Source organism: Solea solea, chromosome 18 (assembly GCF_958295425.1).
Source record: "Solea solea chromosome 18, fSolSol10.1, whole genome shotgun sequence".
Taxonomy (NCBI): Eukaryota; Metazoa; Chordata; class Actinopteri; order Pleuronectiformes; family Soleidae; genus Solea; species Solea solea.
In genome coordinates, this window is record NC_081151.1 from 4,320,169 (window position 1) to 4,340,676 (window position 20,508).

General features: G+C 41.3%; 1 protein-coding gene across 4 annotated transcripts; it reads right to left on the reverse strand.

Annotated features, from left to right (window-relative positions):
* Positions 1-25: 25 nt before the first annotated feature.
* On the reverse strand, positions 26-19,300 carry cep170ba (centrosomal protein 170Ba). Of its 4 annotated transcripts, none has more exons than XM_058614935.1 (19): positions 19,092-19,300; positions 16,832-16,969; positions 15,368-15,457; positions 14,509-14,589; positions 13,380-13,436; positions 12,506-12,662; positions 10,102-10,230; positions 8,745-9,236; positions 7,724-8,652; positions 7,400-7,558; positions 6,456-6,594; positions 4,743-6,335; positions 3,781-3,922; positions 3,187-3,319; positions 2,538-2,672; positions 2,361-2,449; positions 2,140-2,233; positions 1,990-2,041; positions 26-1,909 (listed from the first exon to the last, which is right to left on the reverse strand). In XM_058614935.1, exons 2-19 carry the CDS (start codon positions 16,934-16,936, stop codon positions 1,686-1,688), a joined length of 4,800 nt encoding a protein of 1,599 aa, XP_058470918.1. In that variant the 5' UTR covers positions 16,937-16,969; positions 19,092-19,300; the 3' UTR covers positions 26-1,685. The 4 variants fall into 4 exon arrangements, with proteins under 4 accessions (XP_058470918.1, XP_058470915.1, XP_058470917.1 ...); XM_058614932.1 differs by having other exon boundaries at positions 3,781-4,027; XM_058614934.1 differs by having other exon boundaries at positions 3,781-4,027; positions 7,439-7,558; positions 19,092-19,299.
* Positions 19,301-20,508: the final 1,208 nt, after the last annotated feature.

A 20,508-nucleotide genomic window follows, 5' to 3' on the forward strand; every position in this document is an offset into this window, starting at 1 on the left:
TAAAAAAAAGTTGAGCTAAAACAGCTTTGCTATTCAAATTTATTTGACAAAACAAACACAAACCTGGAATCACCATCTAAGAAATGACATAAATAACCAAACATAAATACCAGCTGTTTACACATTCAGGGAGGGGAGGAGGAAAAGGAGGAGGAGGAGGAGGAGGAGGGAAACGGAAAGTGAATATCAAAATCAGGAGACAAATTTACAGTCTGACTTTTCCTGTGAAACAAAAGAAGAAATCTATTCCACAGTGGGCAAAGAGCAGCACTACTCAAAACATTCAGTTTCGCTGGTTTGTAAACAACCACTATATTTATCCGCGCACACAGCTCCGTGGCACTTTATACAAACTTCCCAATGACATTCACATGTACAGGCTGGACTGAGAAGAGTCGCGGAGTCGCACGTCTCCCCCGCTCAAACCTTTTAACGGCGTCGAATGCTCACAAAGATTTCAGCTTGGCAGCATATCAGGCTGAAGGAATAATGTCGTACTACAGCAGTGCAAAACACAAGACTGAGAGGTAATTTGAAGAACACATAGGTAGCTTTTAGATATATACATTTACAGGATGCCACAGACAGATTTGAAGTTCCACCTTCTATGCTTAAGTTGCATGACTCCTCCAGTCGACACTGAGGAAATATCTCATCTTCTCGCGGTGATGTGAAAGCTCTTGGTGTATAACACCAACACACTGAGGTTTAGGTGCAATCTGAGGGGTGAAATTGATTGGTTTCCGTCTGCTACTAAATGAATGTCAGACCCTCAGTTGTTAAATGTGCTCCTCAGGCATTAAAGACAACACAAAAACTCACGTTGCAGTGGCTACCGATGTTTTACAGCCTCTCGGATTTGCGGTTGCCAGGTTACTAAACCGACTTCAACTTGGACACACATTCCTGAGAGATTTTCACCTGCAGCTCAACAAACGAGACACCCGTCAATGAGCCGAAGATCTGTGATATAAGAGAATACATATACTGTACAATAGACTGGCTGGTAGCAAAACGTGTAATGGGAGACGAGCTGGACTGGCTCTCGAGCTGAACTCCCTCCCAAAGTTATGTTGTCTTGGTTACAAAACAAAACACAAGTGTCTCACAAGAGATTGTCCTAATAAATACTTTTTACATTCAACCATAAATCTGGTCCATAAAGAAACAAAATGAGGGAAACAAAGACAAACAAACTATATTATCTGTAAAGTGTTTCTGTCCATTTGGGCTTAATACAATCAACAAACTAATAATTCCTTGAATGTCACGGAACACAAAGATCTGATTTTTGAATAAATGCCCCCGTCAGGCTAGTTTGTAATGAAACAGAGGAATCACAATGAGCTTTAAAAATCAGTAATAATATCTCCCATTTCATTTGTAGACAATCTCTAACAGAGAATCAAGTACTGGTTTGAGGCCTTTCAGAGGAGAAGGGGGTAGTGTGACACTTCCTCAAATCATCAACTCATGTTTAGACCTGCACATGAAAACAATAGCACAGGCATCGCTGTACGTGTGTAGCGCTCACAGTGCAGTAGTATTGTGTGTATGAAGGTGCAGTTCTTTTTAATCCAGTCTCACTTCCTCCCGCTCGGTTTCAGTTTGCACACAGGAGTCCGACACCTGTGTGAGCATGATTGCGGCGGAAGTTTATCCACGCAGTGAGTTGGAAACAGACCTCAGACTAAATATCCGTCTCTGCGGTCGCCTTGTGTCATCGCTGCTCTCCTGACACCCTCGGCGGGCCTTGGTCCGCCGCCGCGCCTGGAAGCAGAGTGGGCCGCTCTCCAGTCTCGCGAGGACGGAGCCCTGGAGGGGCGAACTGCAGACGAGGAGGGGACGGTAGACGCAGAGGCCCTGGGTGTTTCCGACTGACCACTCGGCTCTATGACTGTGTTGATAACTGGACCGAGAAAATAAACGACATGAAGCCACTTTAGAGAAGCACTTTGCTATGAATTGACTATAAATGATGCGACATACCTTCAAGCTGTCGTTGAACTCTCCTGAGTTCTTTTAAGATAGACGTGATTTCCTGAAATAAAAACGTCTGACTTAGCACACTTTATTTTTTATTTTTAATAAAACATGAATTTAGCTTGAAAATTAAATGCACAAAACAAATTCACCGACCTTGTTGCCAGTTTTGATCACAGGGATGTCATTATCAGAATTAATTATTGCCTCCATTTGTTCCCAAATATCCACCTTGCCCTGGAACAGCACCCTGTGTGTGTGTGTAACACAGAGTATAGTTGTTAGAAGGTTGACAGTGCACTTTAATTTAGATTTAATTTAGTGTCCAATATGCTTCAGATACAGATTTTAAAAATACTATTAACTTCACATCTTACTTAATTTTGTCAGCAAGTTGCTCCGTGTTTTCTCTGATGGCCCCGATGATCTGACTCACTGGATTCAGCATGAGATGATCCACAACGACCTGCACACAATCAAATGAAATACTTTAGAATGATCCTTCAGAGCTCCCAAACGATCACTTGACGGCAGAGCAGTGGATTTTCTCAGACCTCATCTCTGCTTTGCGCTCGCTGCCTGCCGATCCGTTCCTGGTCATTTGAGCTCTGCTCGGGTTCTCTCCTGGATGCAGAACTTGGTGGGACTCTCTGGAAGTTTAATCCAGCCTCTGGGATTCGCTGAACAAGCTGGGGCACGATAAGAAATGGGCGTATGATAAAAGACAAAAGAGACACAACTTAAAATTAAAGACTGTGTATATATGAAAAGTAGTTTTCTGGTAGTAAGAATGTATTGAATAGTCTGGATGGAAGTTTATGGAAATGATTCACAATGCCAGTAAACATTTTTTGTTTTGAAAATCATGTTCCTATTTAGAGGAAAGGCACACACGAGTGCACGACTTCTGCAAATTTCTGGTTGCAAAAACCTCAACATGGCACCGGTCAGGGGCCAGTTGCCAGTTGCCACTTGATTCAAATGTTGTGGTGGAGCAGTGTCAATGCCAACGCCCCATTGAATTCTTAACAATCTGTAATGTCATTAAAACTTATTTTGAGCCTTTAATACTTCTCCACGAGTTCCTGACACGACTAAGTCAAAAACATTAAACCAGTCACTTGTTTTACTGATAAGTGGATACAAGATACTTTTCAACTAAGCAGTAACTGCACCAGTCATGTGATATCTGCTTTGAAGCACCTGTTCATGAGTGGTCACTGTGGGGACTGGTGTGCTGCTCTCCACACCAGGATTCTGTGGATCGCCATCACCTGCCACGTCATGAATCTCTCTGGCCAGGATTGCCAGGTCTTTAGCCAGGTCTTGACTCAATCTAGCAGGAGAATAAAGTGTGTTAGAAAGATGGCTGACGGAGAAAAAAAGTTGTTCTCATTAGGGCTGTTTTGTTATCATCATAAAATCCTTAAGATACACCATTTCATGTTTCTGATGCCCAAACCTTGCTGAACTGTCGTAATCACATGAGACTTGACCGTGATAGTCTCATGTGACCAGGAGCTAACATCCGAGTCTGAAGATTTTTTTATTACCATCTATGGAGTTTTAAATAAAAATTGCATTCTTGTTGATTGATGTAATGGTTAATTTTTTTTAATGTGAACATCATTATTTCCAATGATGCACCAGGTTGGTTATTCAAATTGTATTCAATTTGCAGCATCAGTTCTGCAAAAATCTCTCTTACCAAGTAAAATTGGTATAGTAACTGAAATATTCCTAAAGGAAAAATCACCATTTATATCAGTAACATTTTTTTTTTTTTTTAAATCATACCGTGCAATCTCAGCACTGTGAGTGGACCAGTTTTGGAAGGTTCCTTCCTCGTGGTTCTCCTCTTCTGAATCTCTGCCGCGGGGCTTTGGATGCTGTGCAACTATCGGCTGGGGCCTGGGAGGATTGCGTGCGCCTTGGGAAGCTGAGGAAGGTTGGGAGCGTTTGTGTTTAGGTGTGCTCTGGTTTAGGTCGTACTCTTCGTCTGAGGTAGAGGCATAGTCCGAGCCTTTCTGTCTCCTCCTCGAGCCTTGCCGTCCGTGAATTAGTTTGAGTTAGAGGATGGAGGAGAGATAAGAAAGAAGAGGACAGGCAAAAAGAGAGAGAGAGAGGGAGAGATACCATCAAAGAATACAGGCAAGAAAACACCACTAGGTATTTAAGATGTTATCACCAATAGCCCGCCCAGGAAACAATTATTCTAACTCGTTTGATGTACTTTTATGTTTTAAAATAATTTACAAACTGATGTGAGACATCAACAGTATAGCAGCTGAGTACCAAACAGACCATAGTACAATTTAGTGCCCTGAAGCAGTTAAAGTAGTAGCAGCAAATGATTTAACATTATTTTACAGAACCAGTGATTTAGTTTTCATAATATCCACAGTGTCCCCATTGCAAGCCTTTAGCAATAAAGTTCAAACATACATAAACTGTATGAGAACACGGAGGAGATTTATGAATGTTAGTATAATTGATGTTAGCCCAGGATTAGTTCTTTTAAAAATGGTTGATTTCATGAGAAATAAGAGTACATAAACTTAGAAGGGTGTAACCATTTCACCACTGTGACTGTGTGACAGAGCTTGTTCTGCTCCCAGTCCAGGCAAACAGTGGTCCCTTTTCCAAGGTGCTGGTTTTACTAGACACGAGTCAATGTTTATGGCAGTCACAATATTTAAATTAAATAAAAATATTGATTTAATGAAACATGTGTATGTGTAGGTGTGTATTATACTCACTTGCTGTGCTGCTGGTGTATTTTGCACTGCTTGAACGTCCACGGGTGACTGGCGTCTTGCTGAGCGCTGCTTTCTGTGGCCTTTCTACCGGTTTCGTTCCCACGGCATTGCCCCTTCGAGCAGAGCTGCCGCTGGACTCTAAGCTGGAGAATCCTGTGCTCCTGCATTGAGGGGTGGACGAGGACTCAGTGTCACTGGGTGTGTTAAACGAGCTTGCCCTCTTACGAGGCATCGCCAGCATGTCCAGCCTGGACAGTTTCTTGGATTCCTGTTGTTTAGCTGGGATGTTGGTTGGCTCATGTGACAGCCGGTCAGTCTCTGTTCCCTCATTGTCTGAGGCCTCTCCCAGACGAGCACGGCGTAGCATGGACGTCCTGGTGGGTCTCGGAGCTGACAAACTGTTGGCACGATTCAAGGCCTGCGACGCACTGGAAGCCTTGTTGTCCTCCTTCTGAAGGGGCACTGTGTATTTCCTGCGGGTTTGGTAGGTATTAGACTCCTGATCAGAGTAAGGTAAACTGTGAGGGTCATCACTTAGGTCTGTGGAACCACATTTTCCAACACTACGTCTCAGTCCAACTGGCCTCCTGACAGACTCAGTCTTATTGCCACTGTCCGCTCCCTGAGTACGACGCTTTTCTGACAGCATGGGCTGATGATTTGAGTCCTGACTAGTTATACTAGCTGAAGACATTTCCCTATGGAGGCCACTAACAGAGGGCTTTTTTGTTAGTGTGTTAGGCTTGGTCTTACTACTATGTTGGCTGACCGAGCTGGAGGTATCCACATCAGACTCTGCTGAGAGAGAGTCCATTATCGGAGATGGAGTGGTTGCTGATTGTCCTGCTTGGAGTTTGGCCTCTAGAACAGCCAAAACATCCTCAGTCTCCTTCAGGTAAGAGTGAGTGTCCTGAGTGGAGGATAAATCCAGGTCTGGATCCTTCTTGGAAGGCTGGCTAGAGATGTTGGGCAATCTGGCATTGCTAGGCCGCTCCTTGGTGAAGCTCTCTTGTCTGATTAATGTAGATACTGGACCGTCTTTGAATTCTGGACTCTCTGTCCTCTGGCCCAGGATAGGAGCAGACGCACTGGGATTGATTTTTCCAAAGTCATGATTACCTTTCTGTTTGGTCAGGGTAGCTGTTGAGAAAATTTTGTTTGCCTGTTTTCTCTCGGTTTTAAAATCTCCACCCTCTGTTTTAGCCGGAGCCTCGTCTGACTCAATATAAAAAGATGTCGGCTTGGTTACGAGTCTGTGCTTCTCCTCTTTTCTCTTCTCTTCAGTATCAGACGGTGGTTTCCTCCTCTGCTCTATGATGGACCCATCATCTGACTTGCTGGCATCACTCAAGCTGTCAGGCTCTACGTCATCCTGCACTGACAGCCTGTGAATGCCATCCTCAGACGTGCAAGCCACTATGCTTTTCTCCTGTACCTCAAACGTTGTATGGGGGTCGGAATGAACATGAATGCTGGGGGTTGAAATGTCACTCTTGTCCACCACTGGTACCTGGGGCAGGATGCGCCGTGCCCTCGAGTCCGTACTGTCACTGCTTCGGCTGAGCATGACCTTGTTGATGACTGAATCTCGTGCTGAAATGAAACAGTTTTTAATGAATATTAACTACACACACAGAAACAGTATATCGCTGATATTTATCAGTGATCTTCATTATTATATCAAATAGAATCATATCTTTCCAGGTGACATACCCACTCCTGACAGCTCCATCTTGGAAGAATTGTCAGAAAGTCCAGATGAAGGGCCAGATTCTGTGTAGCCGTCTGCCAAGCTGGCCCAGCAAGACATCCACTTAGGGGCCCCCTGTAACACAGCAGCTGCTGCCTGAACCTGCAGGAGAACACATTCAACTTATTCAAACATTTTTTATTATTTTTTTATTTTTCACACAAACACAAAGAAAAGAAAAAAAGAAGATGAAACATTTTGAGGAAAGCTTAAAGCTGCAGTGCGTAACTTTTGGTGATTTTTTGTTGATGTTATAACGCTGCCTTTGTTTGGTCTTTGTGAATTGAGACAATAAAACGGGTTCTGGCAAGCAATACTATCAGACCTGACTGAGGGAGCGTTTGTATGTATATGCCGGCACCACAGGGATGGGCAGAAACGAAAAGTATCTCTCCAGTCAGTTTGACCAGTTTTATCAGCAATGCAATGTTGTGGGGATGTTGCCGGGCAACACAAGATCTAAACAACCAATACAATGAAAAATAGAAAAAGTCTTACAGAACTAATGCTTTATCAGCATTATGTGAACCCATCTGGGAATGTTTTAATTTGGATTTAAAAGTTACGCACTACAATTTTAACAAATCATTTTCCGAGTAGTCAAGGATGATACAACGACTAACAGAAGAAGACACCACAAATCAATCTCTTTAATTAGTGAGTTTACTATGTAACTGTTATTTCCCTAATATTTGGTTAGAGAGACAAACAGCACCCAGAAACTGTGAAGAATAGATAAAGACAATCAAGAAATCAAAGAAGACAAATCAAGACAGTAGTGCTAGCTGATTTGTGTATTGAAACAATAATAATTTAGTGACCAAAATACAACTTGTTGTCTTGAGAGCATTAATATTATGAATTATAACATCCAATTATTGATCCCATTGAGAGCAGGAAGGTTTACCTTCACCGAACTCTGTCCCTGTTCTGGAGCTGGCCTCACCTGCCCACTGTTACTCTGCCTATGCTGCTCCCTGCCCTCAACAATTACAGGCTTAAATGCTGATGAAGTTTCTGCTTCACTCTGGCTGGTTCGCTGTGGGTGCTCAACAACACCAAAGACCTGTCAGGAAAAAAGCATCACAAGCAGAGTGTATGAATGTGAGTGTCAAACTGAGTGGGACTTTCTCCGTGGAACAGTGGTGAGATGTGGTGCCAGAAAAAGGAACATGCTCTGATTGTTAACCTCAGAAAGATGTGGTTTAAGAATGAACATAGAACTACTTACCTGGTCAATTTTGGTTCGTGCCTCTTCCAGCTCTTTGTCTTGGATGTCTGCTTCTATCGTGTAGGTGCCCGCATCACTCAGAGTGTCCTCCTCTTCATTTCTTGGGCTGGAAAGGGGGCTCTTGACTTCAATGTCATAAGACGCCGGGGGCATCACGGGAGTCTTGAGGGGGACTGGCTTGTGGATGGGAGAGGAAGTCTGAGGGTGGCAGGGAGCTCTAGATGGAGGAGGACTTGACCGTGCTCTCAACACTTCCTCAGTTTTCACTGCTCTGGGAGAACTAGATGCATTTTTCTGACCGATGGAAGAAGATGCCTCCTCTTTCTGTCTGAGCAATTCAGCAGTAAATTCTTGAGCGAGTTTGGATCTCCGGCCCACACTACTAAAGGGCTTTACAGAGACAGAAGATGAAGAACGGGACGAAAAGTTGGTGCTGATTTGGTCCTCCGTCTTCTCTCTTCGTAATGAGCCAGCTCTTTGTAGACTTGTGGAAGCAGAATCCTTCAGTGGGACAGTGTATCTTTGTGTTGGGGGGGGAGTGGAGGCTGCAGAATGGACTCGCCTTTCGTTAGTTGGGCTTGTGCTCTTCTTCGCCCTCTCTAGCTGAACCCTGAGGCTTGAGGGCTCAGGTGGGGCCGTGTTGTTGGTGAGGGACTGAGGCTGCTTCTTCCTGGGGTTGTCATCAAAAAATTCGATGACAAAGGCCTGCTTTGGCTCAGCCTTGTCAAGACTAGAGAGAGACTGTGACTCTGCAGGAGAGTTGGACAAAGGCTCCACAGAGTTGGGGGAGGTTAACCGTTGTGAGGTAGGGCTTCTCTGTGATGGTGGAGAAACCCGGGAATGGATCGGAAGTTCTGACTGAAAAAAATCTTTTCCATTGATTTCTGGGTTTCCTGAGTCACTGTGGGTGCCATCGTCACAGTGGTTTGCTGATAATGGAAAAAAGAATAGGTCAGTTTGCCAGTTGTAAAATGAAAGGATGACTTGGTGAGGATAAAGAGTAACATTCTAAGTGACTTACCCTTGGATTTCAAAAATGATGGGTCACTGTTTGTGCTGTACATGTCATCAGTCTGTGATTTCCTCCTCATCATGCTAGCATTGCTGTGGACCAGCCAATCAGCAACTTTGCTTTCTGCTGACATCACCTCTGTGGGTGCGGTGACCAAGTCCGTGGAGGGCAGCTTTCGCTGCTGGCGAAAAGAAAACTTGGTCACATGATCCTTGATCTTCATTTTACCTGGTGTGCATTCATCAAACTCTATGGTGAAGGAGGCATGACTCTGGACCACTGGAGGTGTGGGAGTGGAGGGAATACAGTCAGTGGGATCAGAGGTATCTTTTGTGGGAACCTCGTGGACATGTGAATCTGGCTTTTTAGGAGAGCGCTGCTGAAACTCCTTTGTTGGGATCTCAAAGTAACTGGGTTCCCGGCGGTAGGAGAAGATGGACTGGGCTTGACTGTCGGACAGAGAGCCATTGACCTCATAGCTGGACGTATCTTTACCATATTCTGTTGACAAGAAAGAGAAAACATTAGCATCAAAAATTGCAGATATACAACAATTTGATTTATGATATAATTTTTAAATCCAAGCAGCATTTCAATATTGCCGTCCTATACAATTTAAGACATGATTGTTTTCAGCATGAAAACATGTGCTTCAAGATACGTGTTTAAATTGGCAAAGAACACAGAACAATGATTGCCAATGGCAGAGTTTGTGATTTGCTAATTACGTTGTTTCAAATTATGATTCTGATTTAAAAACAATAAATCATTCAGCTCTAATCGTCGCTTGTTTAGAGCTCAATAGGGACAACACTATCTAACAATCCTTGAAACTGGGAAACACAAGTAATACAAAGTGTACAGCTATTGGACTGAGAAAACAAATCAACCAGTTGCTGTTTGGGTGCCATTTGGATACGGCCAAATAACACTTTAGGGAGCTCAGAGTCCAATGGAGGGTAGTTGAGCGGGAATAATCTGTTCCAATCAGGCAACATGAGGCACATACACGCACACAAAAATGCACACTGCAGCTTAGAGGATCGTAATCCATCATGAGGCGGGCAGGCACTGTCCACTGCCTTGGCATGGTATGGTCTGGCAAACAACTCAATACTGGCAGCCAGAAACCTGCCATGGGCTTAACGCCATCCAACTCACAGTGAGCCACAAAGGGCATCAGATATCAGAGCCATAGAAACACATGTCATAACAAATTAGGATCCAATTCATGGATGTGGTAATAACCAATGCAATTATAGTTCAAACAAATATTCAGGACATTACCAGACTTATATATATATAGGCATTATTAAAGCAGGGGCTTGTGTGCAGTGCTGTAAGATGATCAGATCTATTTTCCGACCTGGAGACTCTTGTCCTGGTGATCTTCCACCTCTGTTGAGCTTTTTGTTGGCTGGGTCCTCATCCTCCCCCCACCATGAGGGTTGGCCGTACAAAGGAGTGGGCTTGGATATTGGAGAATCTGTGGTAGCTAACAGACCAAAACACACAAACACAAATAAATACAGCATTAGGCAAATGGACAGAGGTGTGAAAGAAATGAAGAGTCAGTTAGAGAGGTGAATTTATACAGCTATCTCGTGTGCAAATCACATAACAAAACAATGTTGTCTCATCTCTCAACATTGGAACCCAGAAGGACGGTGTTACACTAACTAACCACATTTGGGCATTTAATATTTCCCACTTATACCCACGACACTGAGGGAGAAGTGAAGGTTAAGTGGGAAAACCAAATTTATCACGCAAACCACCAAAACGTTTATCCTCCTTGTGCGAGTCAGGATGAAGCTAATCCTAATCTTTGAAGGAAAAAAAATACAAAACAGGATAGAGGATAACCAGTGCATATAAAAAACTGTTGCACACTGACCTTGGTCTTGGTGTGTATTGTACTTCCTGTACAGGTTCATCCTGGGGAATGATAGCGTATTTCCCCTGATACTGTTTCTAAAATGGTATTTAGCCACTGGTTTGTCACTTGCCATATGCCAGAGAGCCTTTACGACTCTTATCAGATCATCTAGATGCTGCTTGTCAGGCTGATAGCTATCTTAAACAAGATCTGTGGAGTTTAATAGGGAGGCCTCACAATCCTATGCATCAACAGCTCTTCACCACTGTTGCCTTGGACACACACAATAAGACGTCAACACAGAGACGGAGCAAGCCAAGGGACATGTTAACAATTCCTTCACCCTTACTCAATCATCTGCTTTTAGCAGAAGAAAACGTGGGTGAGTGACACAACTAAAGAAGACTGAGGACAGCACTCAGTTATGTTGAATTTACTGTTTTGTTAATGATCAAAAGATAACATGTCACCAAAGGGAGCGCTAGGTAAAAGGACCTCTTTTAGCTTTGTACCGGTTAAATGGATTCATAATTTAGGACATTTCAAAACCACTTGGTACTGTACGTTAATTCAGTGTCCCTTAAATAAATACTGAATAGCCTCAGGTCCAGGTGGAGTGAAATACAACGGACTGACTGAGTCACTGTAAGTGAAGTGTCCTGCCCTGCTGAGAGCTGGAAGAGTGGACACAATCCACATCCTGTACAGCTGCAAGTAAGAGCACACAGAATGAGATAAACACGGCTCTCTCTCAGTAAACAAGAGTTTGTGAAAATAGGGCAAATACGCTGCCAATTTCAGAATCATTCCTTTCATGAACATTTTACAGGGCAGCGTATAGGTGAAATAGAAAACGTTGAGATTAAGCTAATGAAAAAAACTTTGATATGAAAATGCAAACATACAAGAGAAACGGAGTCAAAAGCAGGAAGTCAAACTAATCCTGCTGAAGAGAATCCCTTTGCAATACGATACGTGGACAACAAAGCCTGTTGTTGTGTTTAGTTATCTGCACATTAAACTTGTAGCAAGTAGTTCATCTTATGTACAGTGAACAGCCCTCACCTCAGTGGTGCACTGGGTCACAGTAACACAGGACAAAGTCAGCATGTTCAGCAAAGAGTCTGCAGCCAAAGGTTTACTGTGGTTAGCTCCGAGCTGCAGGAGACCAGACTAGTATCCTAATGGGACATGTTTCACGACATTAAGGTCCGGCAATTTCTTTTCTGCAAGTCAATGAAACATTTGTGAGGCACACTGAGGAAAAATGTCCTATTTTTAGCACCAGCTGTAGTTTTCCCTTTAACCTCACAGGGGCGATTATGGAGAAGAAAACATGTAAAGTGCTAAATCAACAACAGCTGGAAGATGTAATAAGCTTCATTCACAAAGTGCTTCTCTCAGAGTAACAATTCTCTGACTGTTCAGAGAAAGTATGAGATCGACTGGAAATATAAGCGGCAACAAATCCACAAGCTATTACTTACACACGTGAGGAAATAAGACTACTACTTGACTAACTTCTCGCCCCTCAGCTTGCCCGACAAGTCCTTACTTTTGTGTACTCAGTCTGCCAAGTGTGAGATGTCAAGATCTATTTCGTAAACCGACTTTGTAGGCTTTCGGCTTCAGCCTCTCAGCTCACGTGGCATATTAATGTCACACCAGGGAAGCTCTTGATTAAAGAGCCCATGGTTATCAAGGGATCTACAGTCAAAGTCATGCAGGACATGTCAACTCAAAGACTTCCTCCTCCTTGTGTGTGAACAGTCTATTCAAATCTACTTTAGTTAAATCAATTCCTCTCAGGCTACAACAACAACTGACATACGCCTTTTCTGATAATATCTGCTACGACTGAGTATGTGCGTGAACTGGAGGAGTTGTTTACCTGTGAGTGAGCGGGCTCTTCGCTCAGCCCTGTCCTGCAGTTTGATGCTGGCAAGAGATTCTTTGCTCTTCTCTGAGCTCTGGAGCTGCTGTTTTTCTTTTGTCTTGGCCTCCAGGGATTTTACACCGAGCTGCAACTGGCTGGTGTATTTCTCATGCTGCAAACAGAGACAGGAGGGAAGCAGGATGTGAGAGAACTTCTGACGACAATCAGTACAGATACAACTGTCCTCAAACTTACATTACACAGTATAATAAAGAGCGTCTACCAGAGACATCACATTTACAAATATTATATAATAAATAAAATAAATAAATAAAAAAAGAAACAGGAAAAAGTGTTGCCAACTGCAGCTCCATGTTTGTTTGTTTTTTTAATTTAGATGATGTTTCAGCCTGTAGGCTTTCATCCAGATAACATAGTCTATAGGCATCGTTAACCTTTGATTAACACAATGAGAAGGACATTTTTCTGTCCAATGAATATTATTGCAACACCGGTGAAATAAACAAATGTTTGTGCTGTTTTAAATAAGTGTAAAAGCCTAAAACCATTAAACAAAACTGGCTTTCCTGTTTACTGTTCATTTGAAACCTGGTATAGAACTCTATATTGGCTGTAAGTATATTATGACTTAAATGGTCACTTTAAAAATCCTTCACTCAGTCTCACTCACTGTCTGCAACTTTATTCTCCACAAACAACCACTCACACCTACAGTCAATTATGGCCAATAATGACATAAAAATGTTTTTAATTAACTGATATTCAAAAGTACACTGCAATTTATCATTTAACAGAGATCCATGTCCTTATAGCATTAACTCATAATCCCAGACTAAAAAACAGGGAACAGATCATCAGTGTTACTTACTTTAAGAGCTTCCTCTGGGACCTGGTGTTGACTCCTCTCCAGAATATATACATGAGCATGTACACAAGGAGTCAAAGAATATAATAATGTATAATGAGCTGTAAAACGAAGTGTTAATATGCCAATTTATGGCTCAAAGACAATGCTTTTGGCACAGGGACTTGAAGAACAACACAATAAGTCAGTATTTACTCACTTCAAATGTTAATGTTTATGTTTTTTTCTACTAAAGGTCAATGGTTCCTTTTCCTGAGAAGAAAGAAAAAAAGATAAGCAGCAACAGACCTGCTACAATTCACACAAGCTCATTATCTTCAGCGACTCACTCACTGGTTGACATGTGCAGCATCACGTGTCACAACACACTGGGTGTGAGTGTGTTCAGTTCTAATCGCAACCAAACTACTTGAACAGCCCCCCCCCCAGTTATCTAAAACTACATTCCACCATTCATTTTTTTTCTCTGTGGGGGTCAAAGGCTTTCTGTGCACAATGGACTATAATCTGAAACCCCTGACTGAAAACCCACAGGGGATTAACATGCCGATGGAATGAAAGACCACAGGGGGGAAAGAAAATGCAAAAAATCTGAGTGTAATAGTCACCGACCACCGGCTCATTTCAGTGTGGGCTGCAAATCACCTACTTAAACTGGCCCAACCTAAGCTCAAAGTGTATTTAGCCCCATTTCCACCACGCGGCCCAGTTCACTTTAGTACAGCAAGGTATGCAATTATTTGCATTTGCCATATGTCATAAAGAGTAACAGGTTCATGTCATCCAAGCTTTTGGCACCTTCCACTCGAGTACCAAGCCCAGTTGTCCGGCTCCTACAGGGCGGAACAAGACACTGATTTGTCAAAAGATAAATATCACTTACGTGTAATTAAAAGGTAAAACGGTTGCATTTTTCCGGCACCCTACAGCTTACTCTCAAGCAAAGCTAATCGCCTTCGTGTGAGAAACAGCCACGTGCCAAGAAGAAAGAACACAAAACACTTGATGTCCTCCGTTGTTCCTCTTTGTTTACGGCACTCTTCCGCTCGATGGAAACAAGGCTTTACATGAAACACACTAATCCATTCTAATCTGAGCCATATCTAATTTAAAACATTTAAAAAAAAAGGATATCATATCCAAATCGGATGACATCTGAGAGCTTCAGGGTGATGTATGTCTGGTCTGGGATTCTTAGGTCGTTCACAAATGTCTGCAAAATAAACAAAATGACATGAAGCTGAAATCATTTTCACTGTTTGCTAAAAAAGTAGACGTGTTTACTTACGGGTGACAGCCTATCTCTAATTCCTTGTGGCACACACCCAGATACTGTAAGGTGCTTTGTAACCGGCCCTTTCCCCATTGAAAGTTAATCCGGGAGCACATTAAAACTCTGACGACTTTATGTTGTTATGCAATGTCTTTCTCTGCTTTTGTAGAATGCCTAAAGCTTTAGGAGGAAATAGACATGCAACGCTGAACTCCTGGCCACACAAATAACTTTTTAACACACAGGATCCTGTGCCTCTGCTCAAGTCATTAAATGTAAAGGATGCGGAGAGTAAAAGAACAGAGGTCTCTTATCCAGACAAAATGAAGATAATTGGGGAGGAAAACACAGCCATGTTGGATTTCAGTTACAGGTCCGTGCACTGTTCTGCTCTGATTAGTTTGGCTGCAGTAACCAAGGCCAAAAGAAACACTCGCTGAGAACAATGAATCGTTTTATCCCACTGCTCAACTCTGAATTTTACTGGGATAAATGATGCAATGAGGTGGTAACAGAGTAGTGAAGGGAGAGAGTGGGGGCTACAAAGTGAAATAGGAATGTTAAGGTAAAAAAAAAAAATCCAGGCCGACAGGTTAATCCCGTATACTGTAGAAGTGTTTGACCAACCGTTGCTGTCTTTGGGGACTGGACACTGGAGCCTTCAGGGAGCCCGGTGGCTTTTTATCATTCTAGGTTGAGGGAAGTTGAACTCACTCACCCCATTCAAACTGCCAAGGTCCTTCACCATGTGCTCATCCGTGTTTTGGTCATAGTTGATCACAGCGTGCTGTTTGTCGACACTGCGAGACTGCCACAGGAGTAAAACACAAGCCGTTAGAGTTTGAGTAGTAAGTCAATGGACACAAATTAATCCAATCTTAAGAGGTAAAGTCAGCTTGATTTTATGAACTGCATGAGACTTTTTTTCTTAAATCAGTAAATCGAGTGATTTATCGTTAGATTATTAATTTTTTTAATTTGCCATGGGAGTGTGCACTGCCTTGCTCACGACTCACCCTCGGGCTCCTCATCAAAAAATAAATAAATAGAGATTTAGAGATTAGAGATTATGGAGATTTCCAAACTCTTTTACAAAATCTCCATCATCTTTCCATTTTTCGTGCACTGTACATCAACACAGGGGACTTTTATTGCACTGCCTAAAGCAGTGATTTTATCAGTTATCCACATGATTAGGTTATCTCAATGACTGTGTAGAGGTTTTAAAAATTACACATTGCTCCTTTTTCCCACAAATGTAAACTCTGCCACTGTGGGAAACAATAAATGCATCACTGAGCTACAGATTAAATGCAGTCGCTAGTAATAAAGAAGATATATATATTAGTGGTAGAGATAGAGAAACTGATGATCAGACTCCAGTTGTCATGGAAAGTCCTAACATTCAATTCGAGGTCTTTAGCTATGATATTTCATCTGACTTTACTTACTCTCAATCTCTGCTTTTTAAGCCAAACTGGCTTCTCCTATTACAGATAATTTAACAGTGGTTTGAATAGACAAAAATGCACGGAGCTATAGGCAAATAAATACCTACAGATTAAAAGGCTAAAGGAAATCTGGAGCAGAAACTGATTGCATGCCAAGTCAGAAAGCAGTCCTGAGCAACAGAAATTAAGTATGCACCATTTTCAGACTGGGAGCTGAGGTTTCTCCTGAATCTGGCAACGCCTAAATGCGGACATGAGCAACTTTTCAATCTAACAGACCGCTGTGGTTGGCAGAGCTTTTCTGAACATAACACACTGACTCAGGAAAGTATAAACAACTTTTCTGAGGCAACATTTTTCTGTGACTGGTCTGCGAGGAGAAAATGAGACTGACTGTTATAAAAAGACCACAAAGAAACAGACAACAGATGGAAACACAACACAGTGCAACAAAAATGTAGCTGTGTAATCACTGCTGTCAGGGCAACTCTGTGTGAAGACACTGTCACTAGGTTACACACTTCGAAACGCACGCATGAAGCATGCAACAAGCCTCCCACTGGTGTTTCCACATATGAAACTGGCTTTCCTGTCTGACATCAGTGCAGAGCAATGCAACGTATCCCAAGCCGCCATTCACACATCACAGTGAAGATCAGTAAAGGACTCATGACACTCAGCCACTGTTTGCTGTATAAACAACTTTCACATGCCGTCTCTTTAACACACACCTGCAGCATTAGCTCACAATCATCCCGGCCAACAAAGATCATCTCCCGTGGCAACCTGTGGCGTGTGCCAGAGCTGCTGACCAGGAACCATGATGTCACACTCATGTTGGGGCCACGAGTCAGGATCTTCTTAGCATCCTGCAAAAGGATAACAGCAAAAATATTTAAGGATTATGATAACGATTTGTAATCAATCAGACTATATATATATATATATATATATATATATATATATATATGTGTATATATATATATATATATATATATATATATATATATATATATATATATATATATACAGCAGTGTTCATATAAATTAATGCAACACAAAGAGCTTTGCAGTATTAAAACAAAACATCCATCACTCCCTACAACACACGTAACATAGTAAACAATCAGAAACGAGAAAGAAAAATCTGCAGGATATCAAGAAAAGAAAACTAAATAATAATTGTCAAACAGTGAATAAATTAAACCAGTAAGAGGATATATCAAGACATATGGGTAAAAAGACCAGTTAAGGCTGCAGTGTGTAATTTTTGGTGAATTATTGTTGTTACTCTGCCTCTGTTTTATACATTAATAAATTTGTATGCAGCATCCTTCATCTGAAAATCAGACATGACTGAGGAAACGTTTGTGTTGAAGAATTCACTTGTGAAACTGGATGTCTTTGTGTTTTTTCAGTCATACTCTTGACCGGTTTGCAGCCGTCTAACATCAGTGGGGCAATGTTGCCAGTGTTTACGTTTGACTAAACACCACTTTACTGAGAGACACAGTGAGAGTCATGTGCAGCTGATAGACTCAATCAGCATTGTGTGCACTCATTTGACAATGGTTTGAGTCTAACCGACTTGCTGTATTTATAAGTTACACATTACAGTTGTTAGTCAACGTAGAAAGTACAGAGTAAAATTAACAGACTCAAAAGTAAGTGATGGAAATCATGACAAATAAATACATTCAATTATGAGCAGACTAATAACAGTTAAAATGTAAAAGGTTCAAATAAATTGATAAGTAAACAGAGCACAGTTAAATGCAAGGTTAAAAAGATAGGCCTTGTGTTTGCTTTTGAAAATATCAATACTCTCTGCTGCCCTCGGGTTTTTATTCCCAGGACTAAGAGAATGAAAGGAGGCCTCACTGTGGGTTTTGTTCTTGCAACAGTGGCGAGATTAGAGGTTAAACAGGGGAAGTCATCGTGTCACCACAGTTAGACCCGTTTATCCAAACAATTCAGTCATGGTAATGTAATTAATCTGGCGCCCTGAACTTTTTTTGTTTGTTATGTTGAGTCAGAAAAGGTTAGGGAGAGACAGGTTTATATACTAAGTCAGAAGAGGGAGAACTTGAAAATGCAGATTTCTTAGTCAGTCACACTGTTATCAGACTGTTAGTTAAATTTGATTCTTCGCCCTTTTTCACCAAATGTCTTTGATTCTTGAAGAATTTAGACATTGGCACTTTAAATTGTACATTATTTTATAAATAACATACACATTTAGCTGTAATTCAATTGAAAGAGTGTGCATGCAATTAACATTTCAATACATTTCAACACAACGCCCTCCCAAATGGTGTTTTCCAAGTGTAAATAATTGACACTAAAAATCAATGTTTGTTTCAGCAACATAGAGTAGCACAGCCTCCTGGTATCAATGTATCAGATAGTAAACCACGGACTACCATTATCATAGATAGATAGATTAAAATAAAGATAGGATTTCTTTTGTTACAGCAGCACAGTGTCAGACATATGATAAACTATACAACATATTAAAAAAAACGTGAATTAAACCACAACATATTTATATAAATATTACAACAACGCATAAATAAAATGTAAAATTAGATGATGCCCCCCAGCTATTCAAATAATATGGATAAAACAATAAAATACATAGAAATACACGATAGCTGAGAAGACAACACATGTTTAGATTCACCTGCTGCACAGTGACGTGTTTCACTGTCGTAATCAAACTTCCAGCGCTCACGTTGTTACTTCCTGTAACCCTTGTTTATTAAACCCTATAACCACATTAAATGTCTACCCACATAAGCGCTGTCATAGCTTAAGCTATGACCTGTGTACAGGCCAGTAAAGTCAGACAGTTGTTGTAATGTCAAGGCAGTCTGACAGTGACAGCCTCGTTGTTAGCTAACGTCACCAAGCCTCTGTTTTAGCCCGAAACAAGCCTCTTTTTTCCCCCCTTTCCCTGTGATTTGCTGCCAAACAAACAGCGACGTTTACCTTCAGCGCTTTCTCCGCTTTGCTTTTGAGTGAAGCCAGTGTTTAACGTCCAGCAAAAGGTTAAATCCAACGAGAGACAAACAGAAAGGAGAGCAGCAAACAGCCGCAGCAGTGGACAGGTAAATGTCGGTCACACCCTCTTCTTCCTGTAGGAATGACAACCTGAGCGCGAGGTGAAAAAAAACTCTGCTCCAGCGGTCTGTCTCCTCCTCGCGACACGGCGGTGACGTAGCCTGACAAATCCCTATGACGAGCATGCGCAGAGAGAGACTGTGGAGGAGAGGCGGGAGAAGAGCTCTCACTCTCTGAGGAATTCTACTGTGAAAAAGTAATGTATCATATATTTTAATGTGACAAATGTACAAAACAACGCCATTAGTATAATGAAGAGTTGAAATTAAAAAGGATTTCTTTTTGAAAAACAACAAAATTGTCAGTAAATTGCATCATTTAAAAGAGGGGGAAAAACCTACAACTTGTTTATCGCTATTAGGTGAGTCCTCGTGTTCATCGACGATCTATAGCATTATTGACGACCTGGACTTTGTTTTTCCTGAATTCCACTCCTTGTTCGCCACCTGTGAGCAACATAATCTGCTATATTCTAAATTAAAACCGGTACTTCTGTGAGGCCGTGGACTGAAATTGCAAACACTGTGTAATTAATGGAGACCATATCGTCATAACATCAACAAATACACTCCAGTGAAATATTATAATGTGAATTAAATGCACATTTGCTTTCATGTGTCGTCAAACCAAAGCTCTGCCCCTTATGTGCACATACATATATATGTGGATATCTGGATATGGCATTTTTATAATTATCAGTAAATACCACTGGAAAACTTTCTTAACTCAATCCTGAACACTGGATGGCGCTCTAGTTCAAATTCAGAACGTTATGATTTTCAGCTTCAAGTTACATTAAAAAAAGGTAAAGTCATATTCCGGACAGCTAAAAGGACACACATCAACCCATTCATTACACATAATGTTTTTTGTATTTCGATATTTAATATATTTATTTTATATGGATGGTTTCAGATTTAGTGTCTTTTTTACTTTTTTCTGAATGATAACTTCTAATAATAATAATCACAGTTATAGTGCTTCTTATATTTCATAAGAATATATATACCAAGACAGATTAAAGCTGTGATTAAACATAAGAAATAATGATAATAATAGTAATAATAATAGTTATTATAGTTAAAGAACTGTTTACTTTGCATTCATGGTGTCTGAACTCATTGTGTCTTTCAATGGTTTGACCAGTTTTCATTTTCTTTTAAAGAAATCCTCTCCTAAATGACGATATTTCAATTTATTTTTGGGGGTTAAATGCTGTCAGTGGTTTACAGAATAAAATTAAAATGATGAAGAGAAAGAAGAAACCACTGATGTCTCTAAGTTT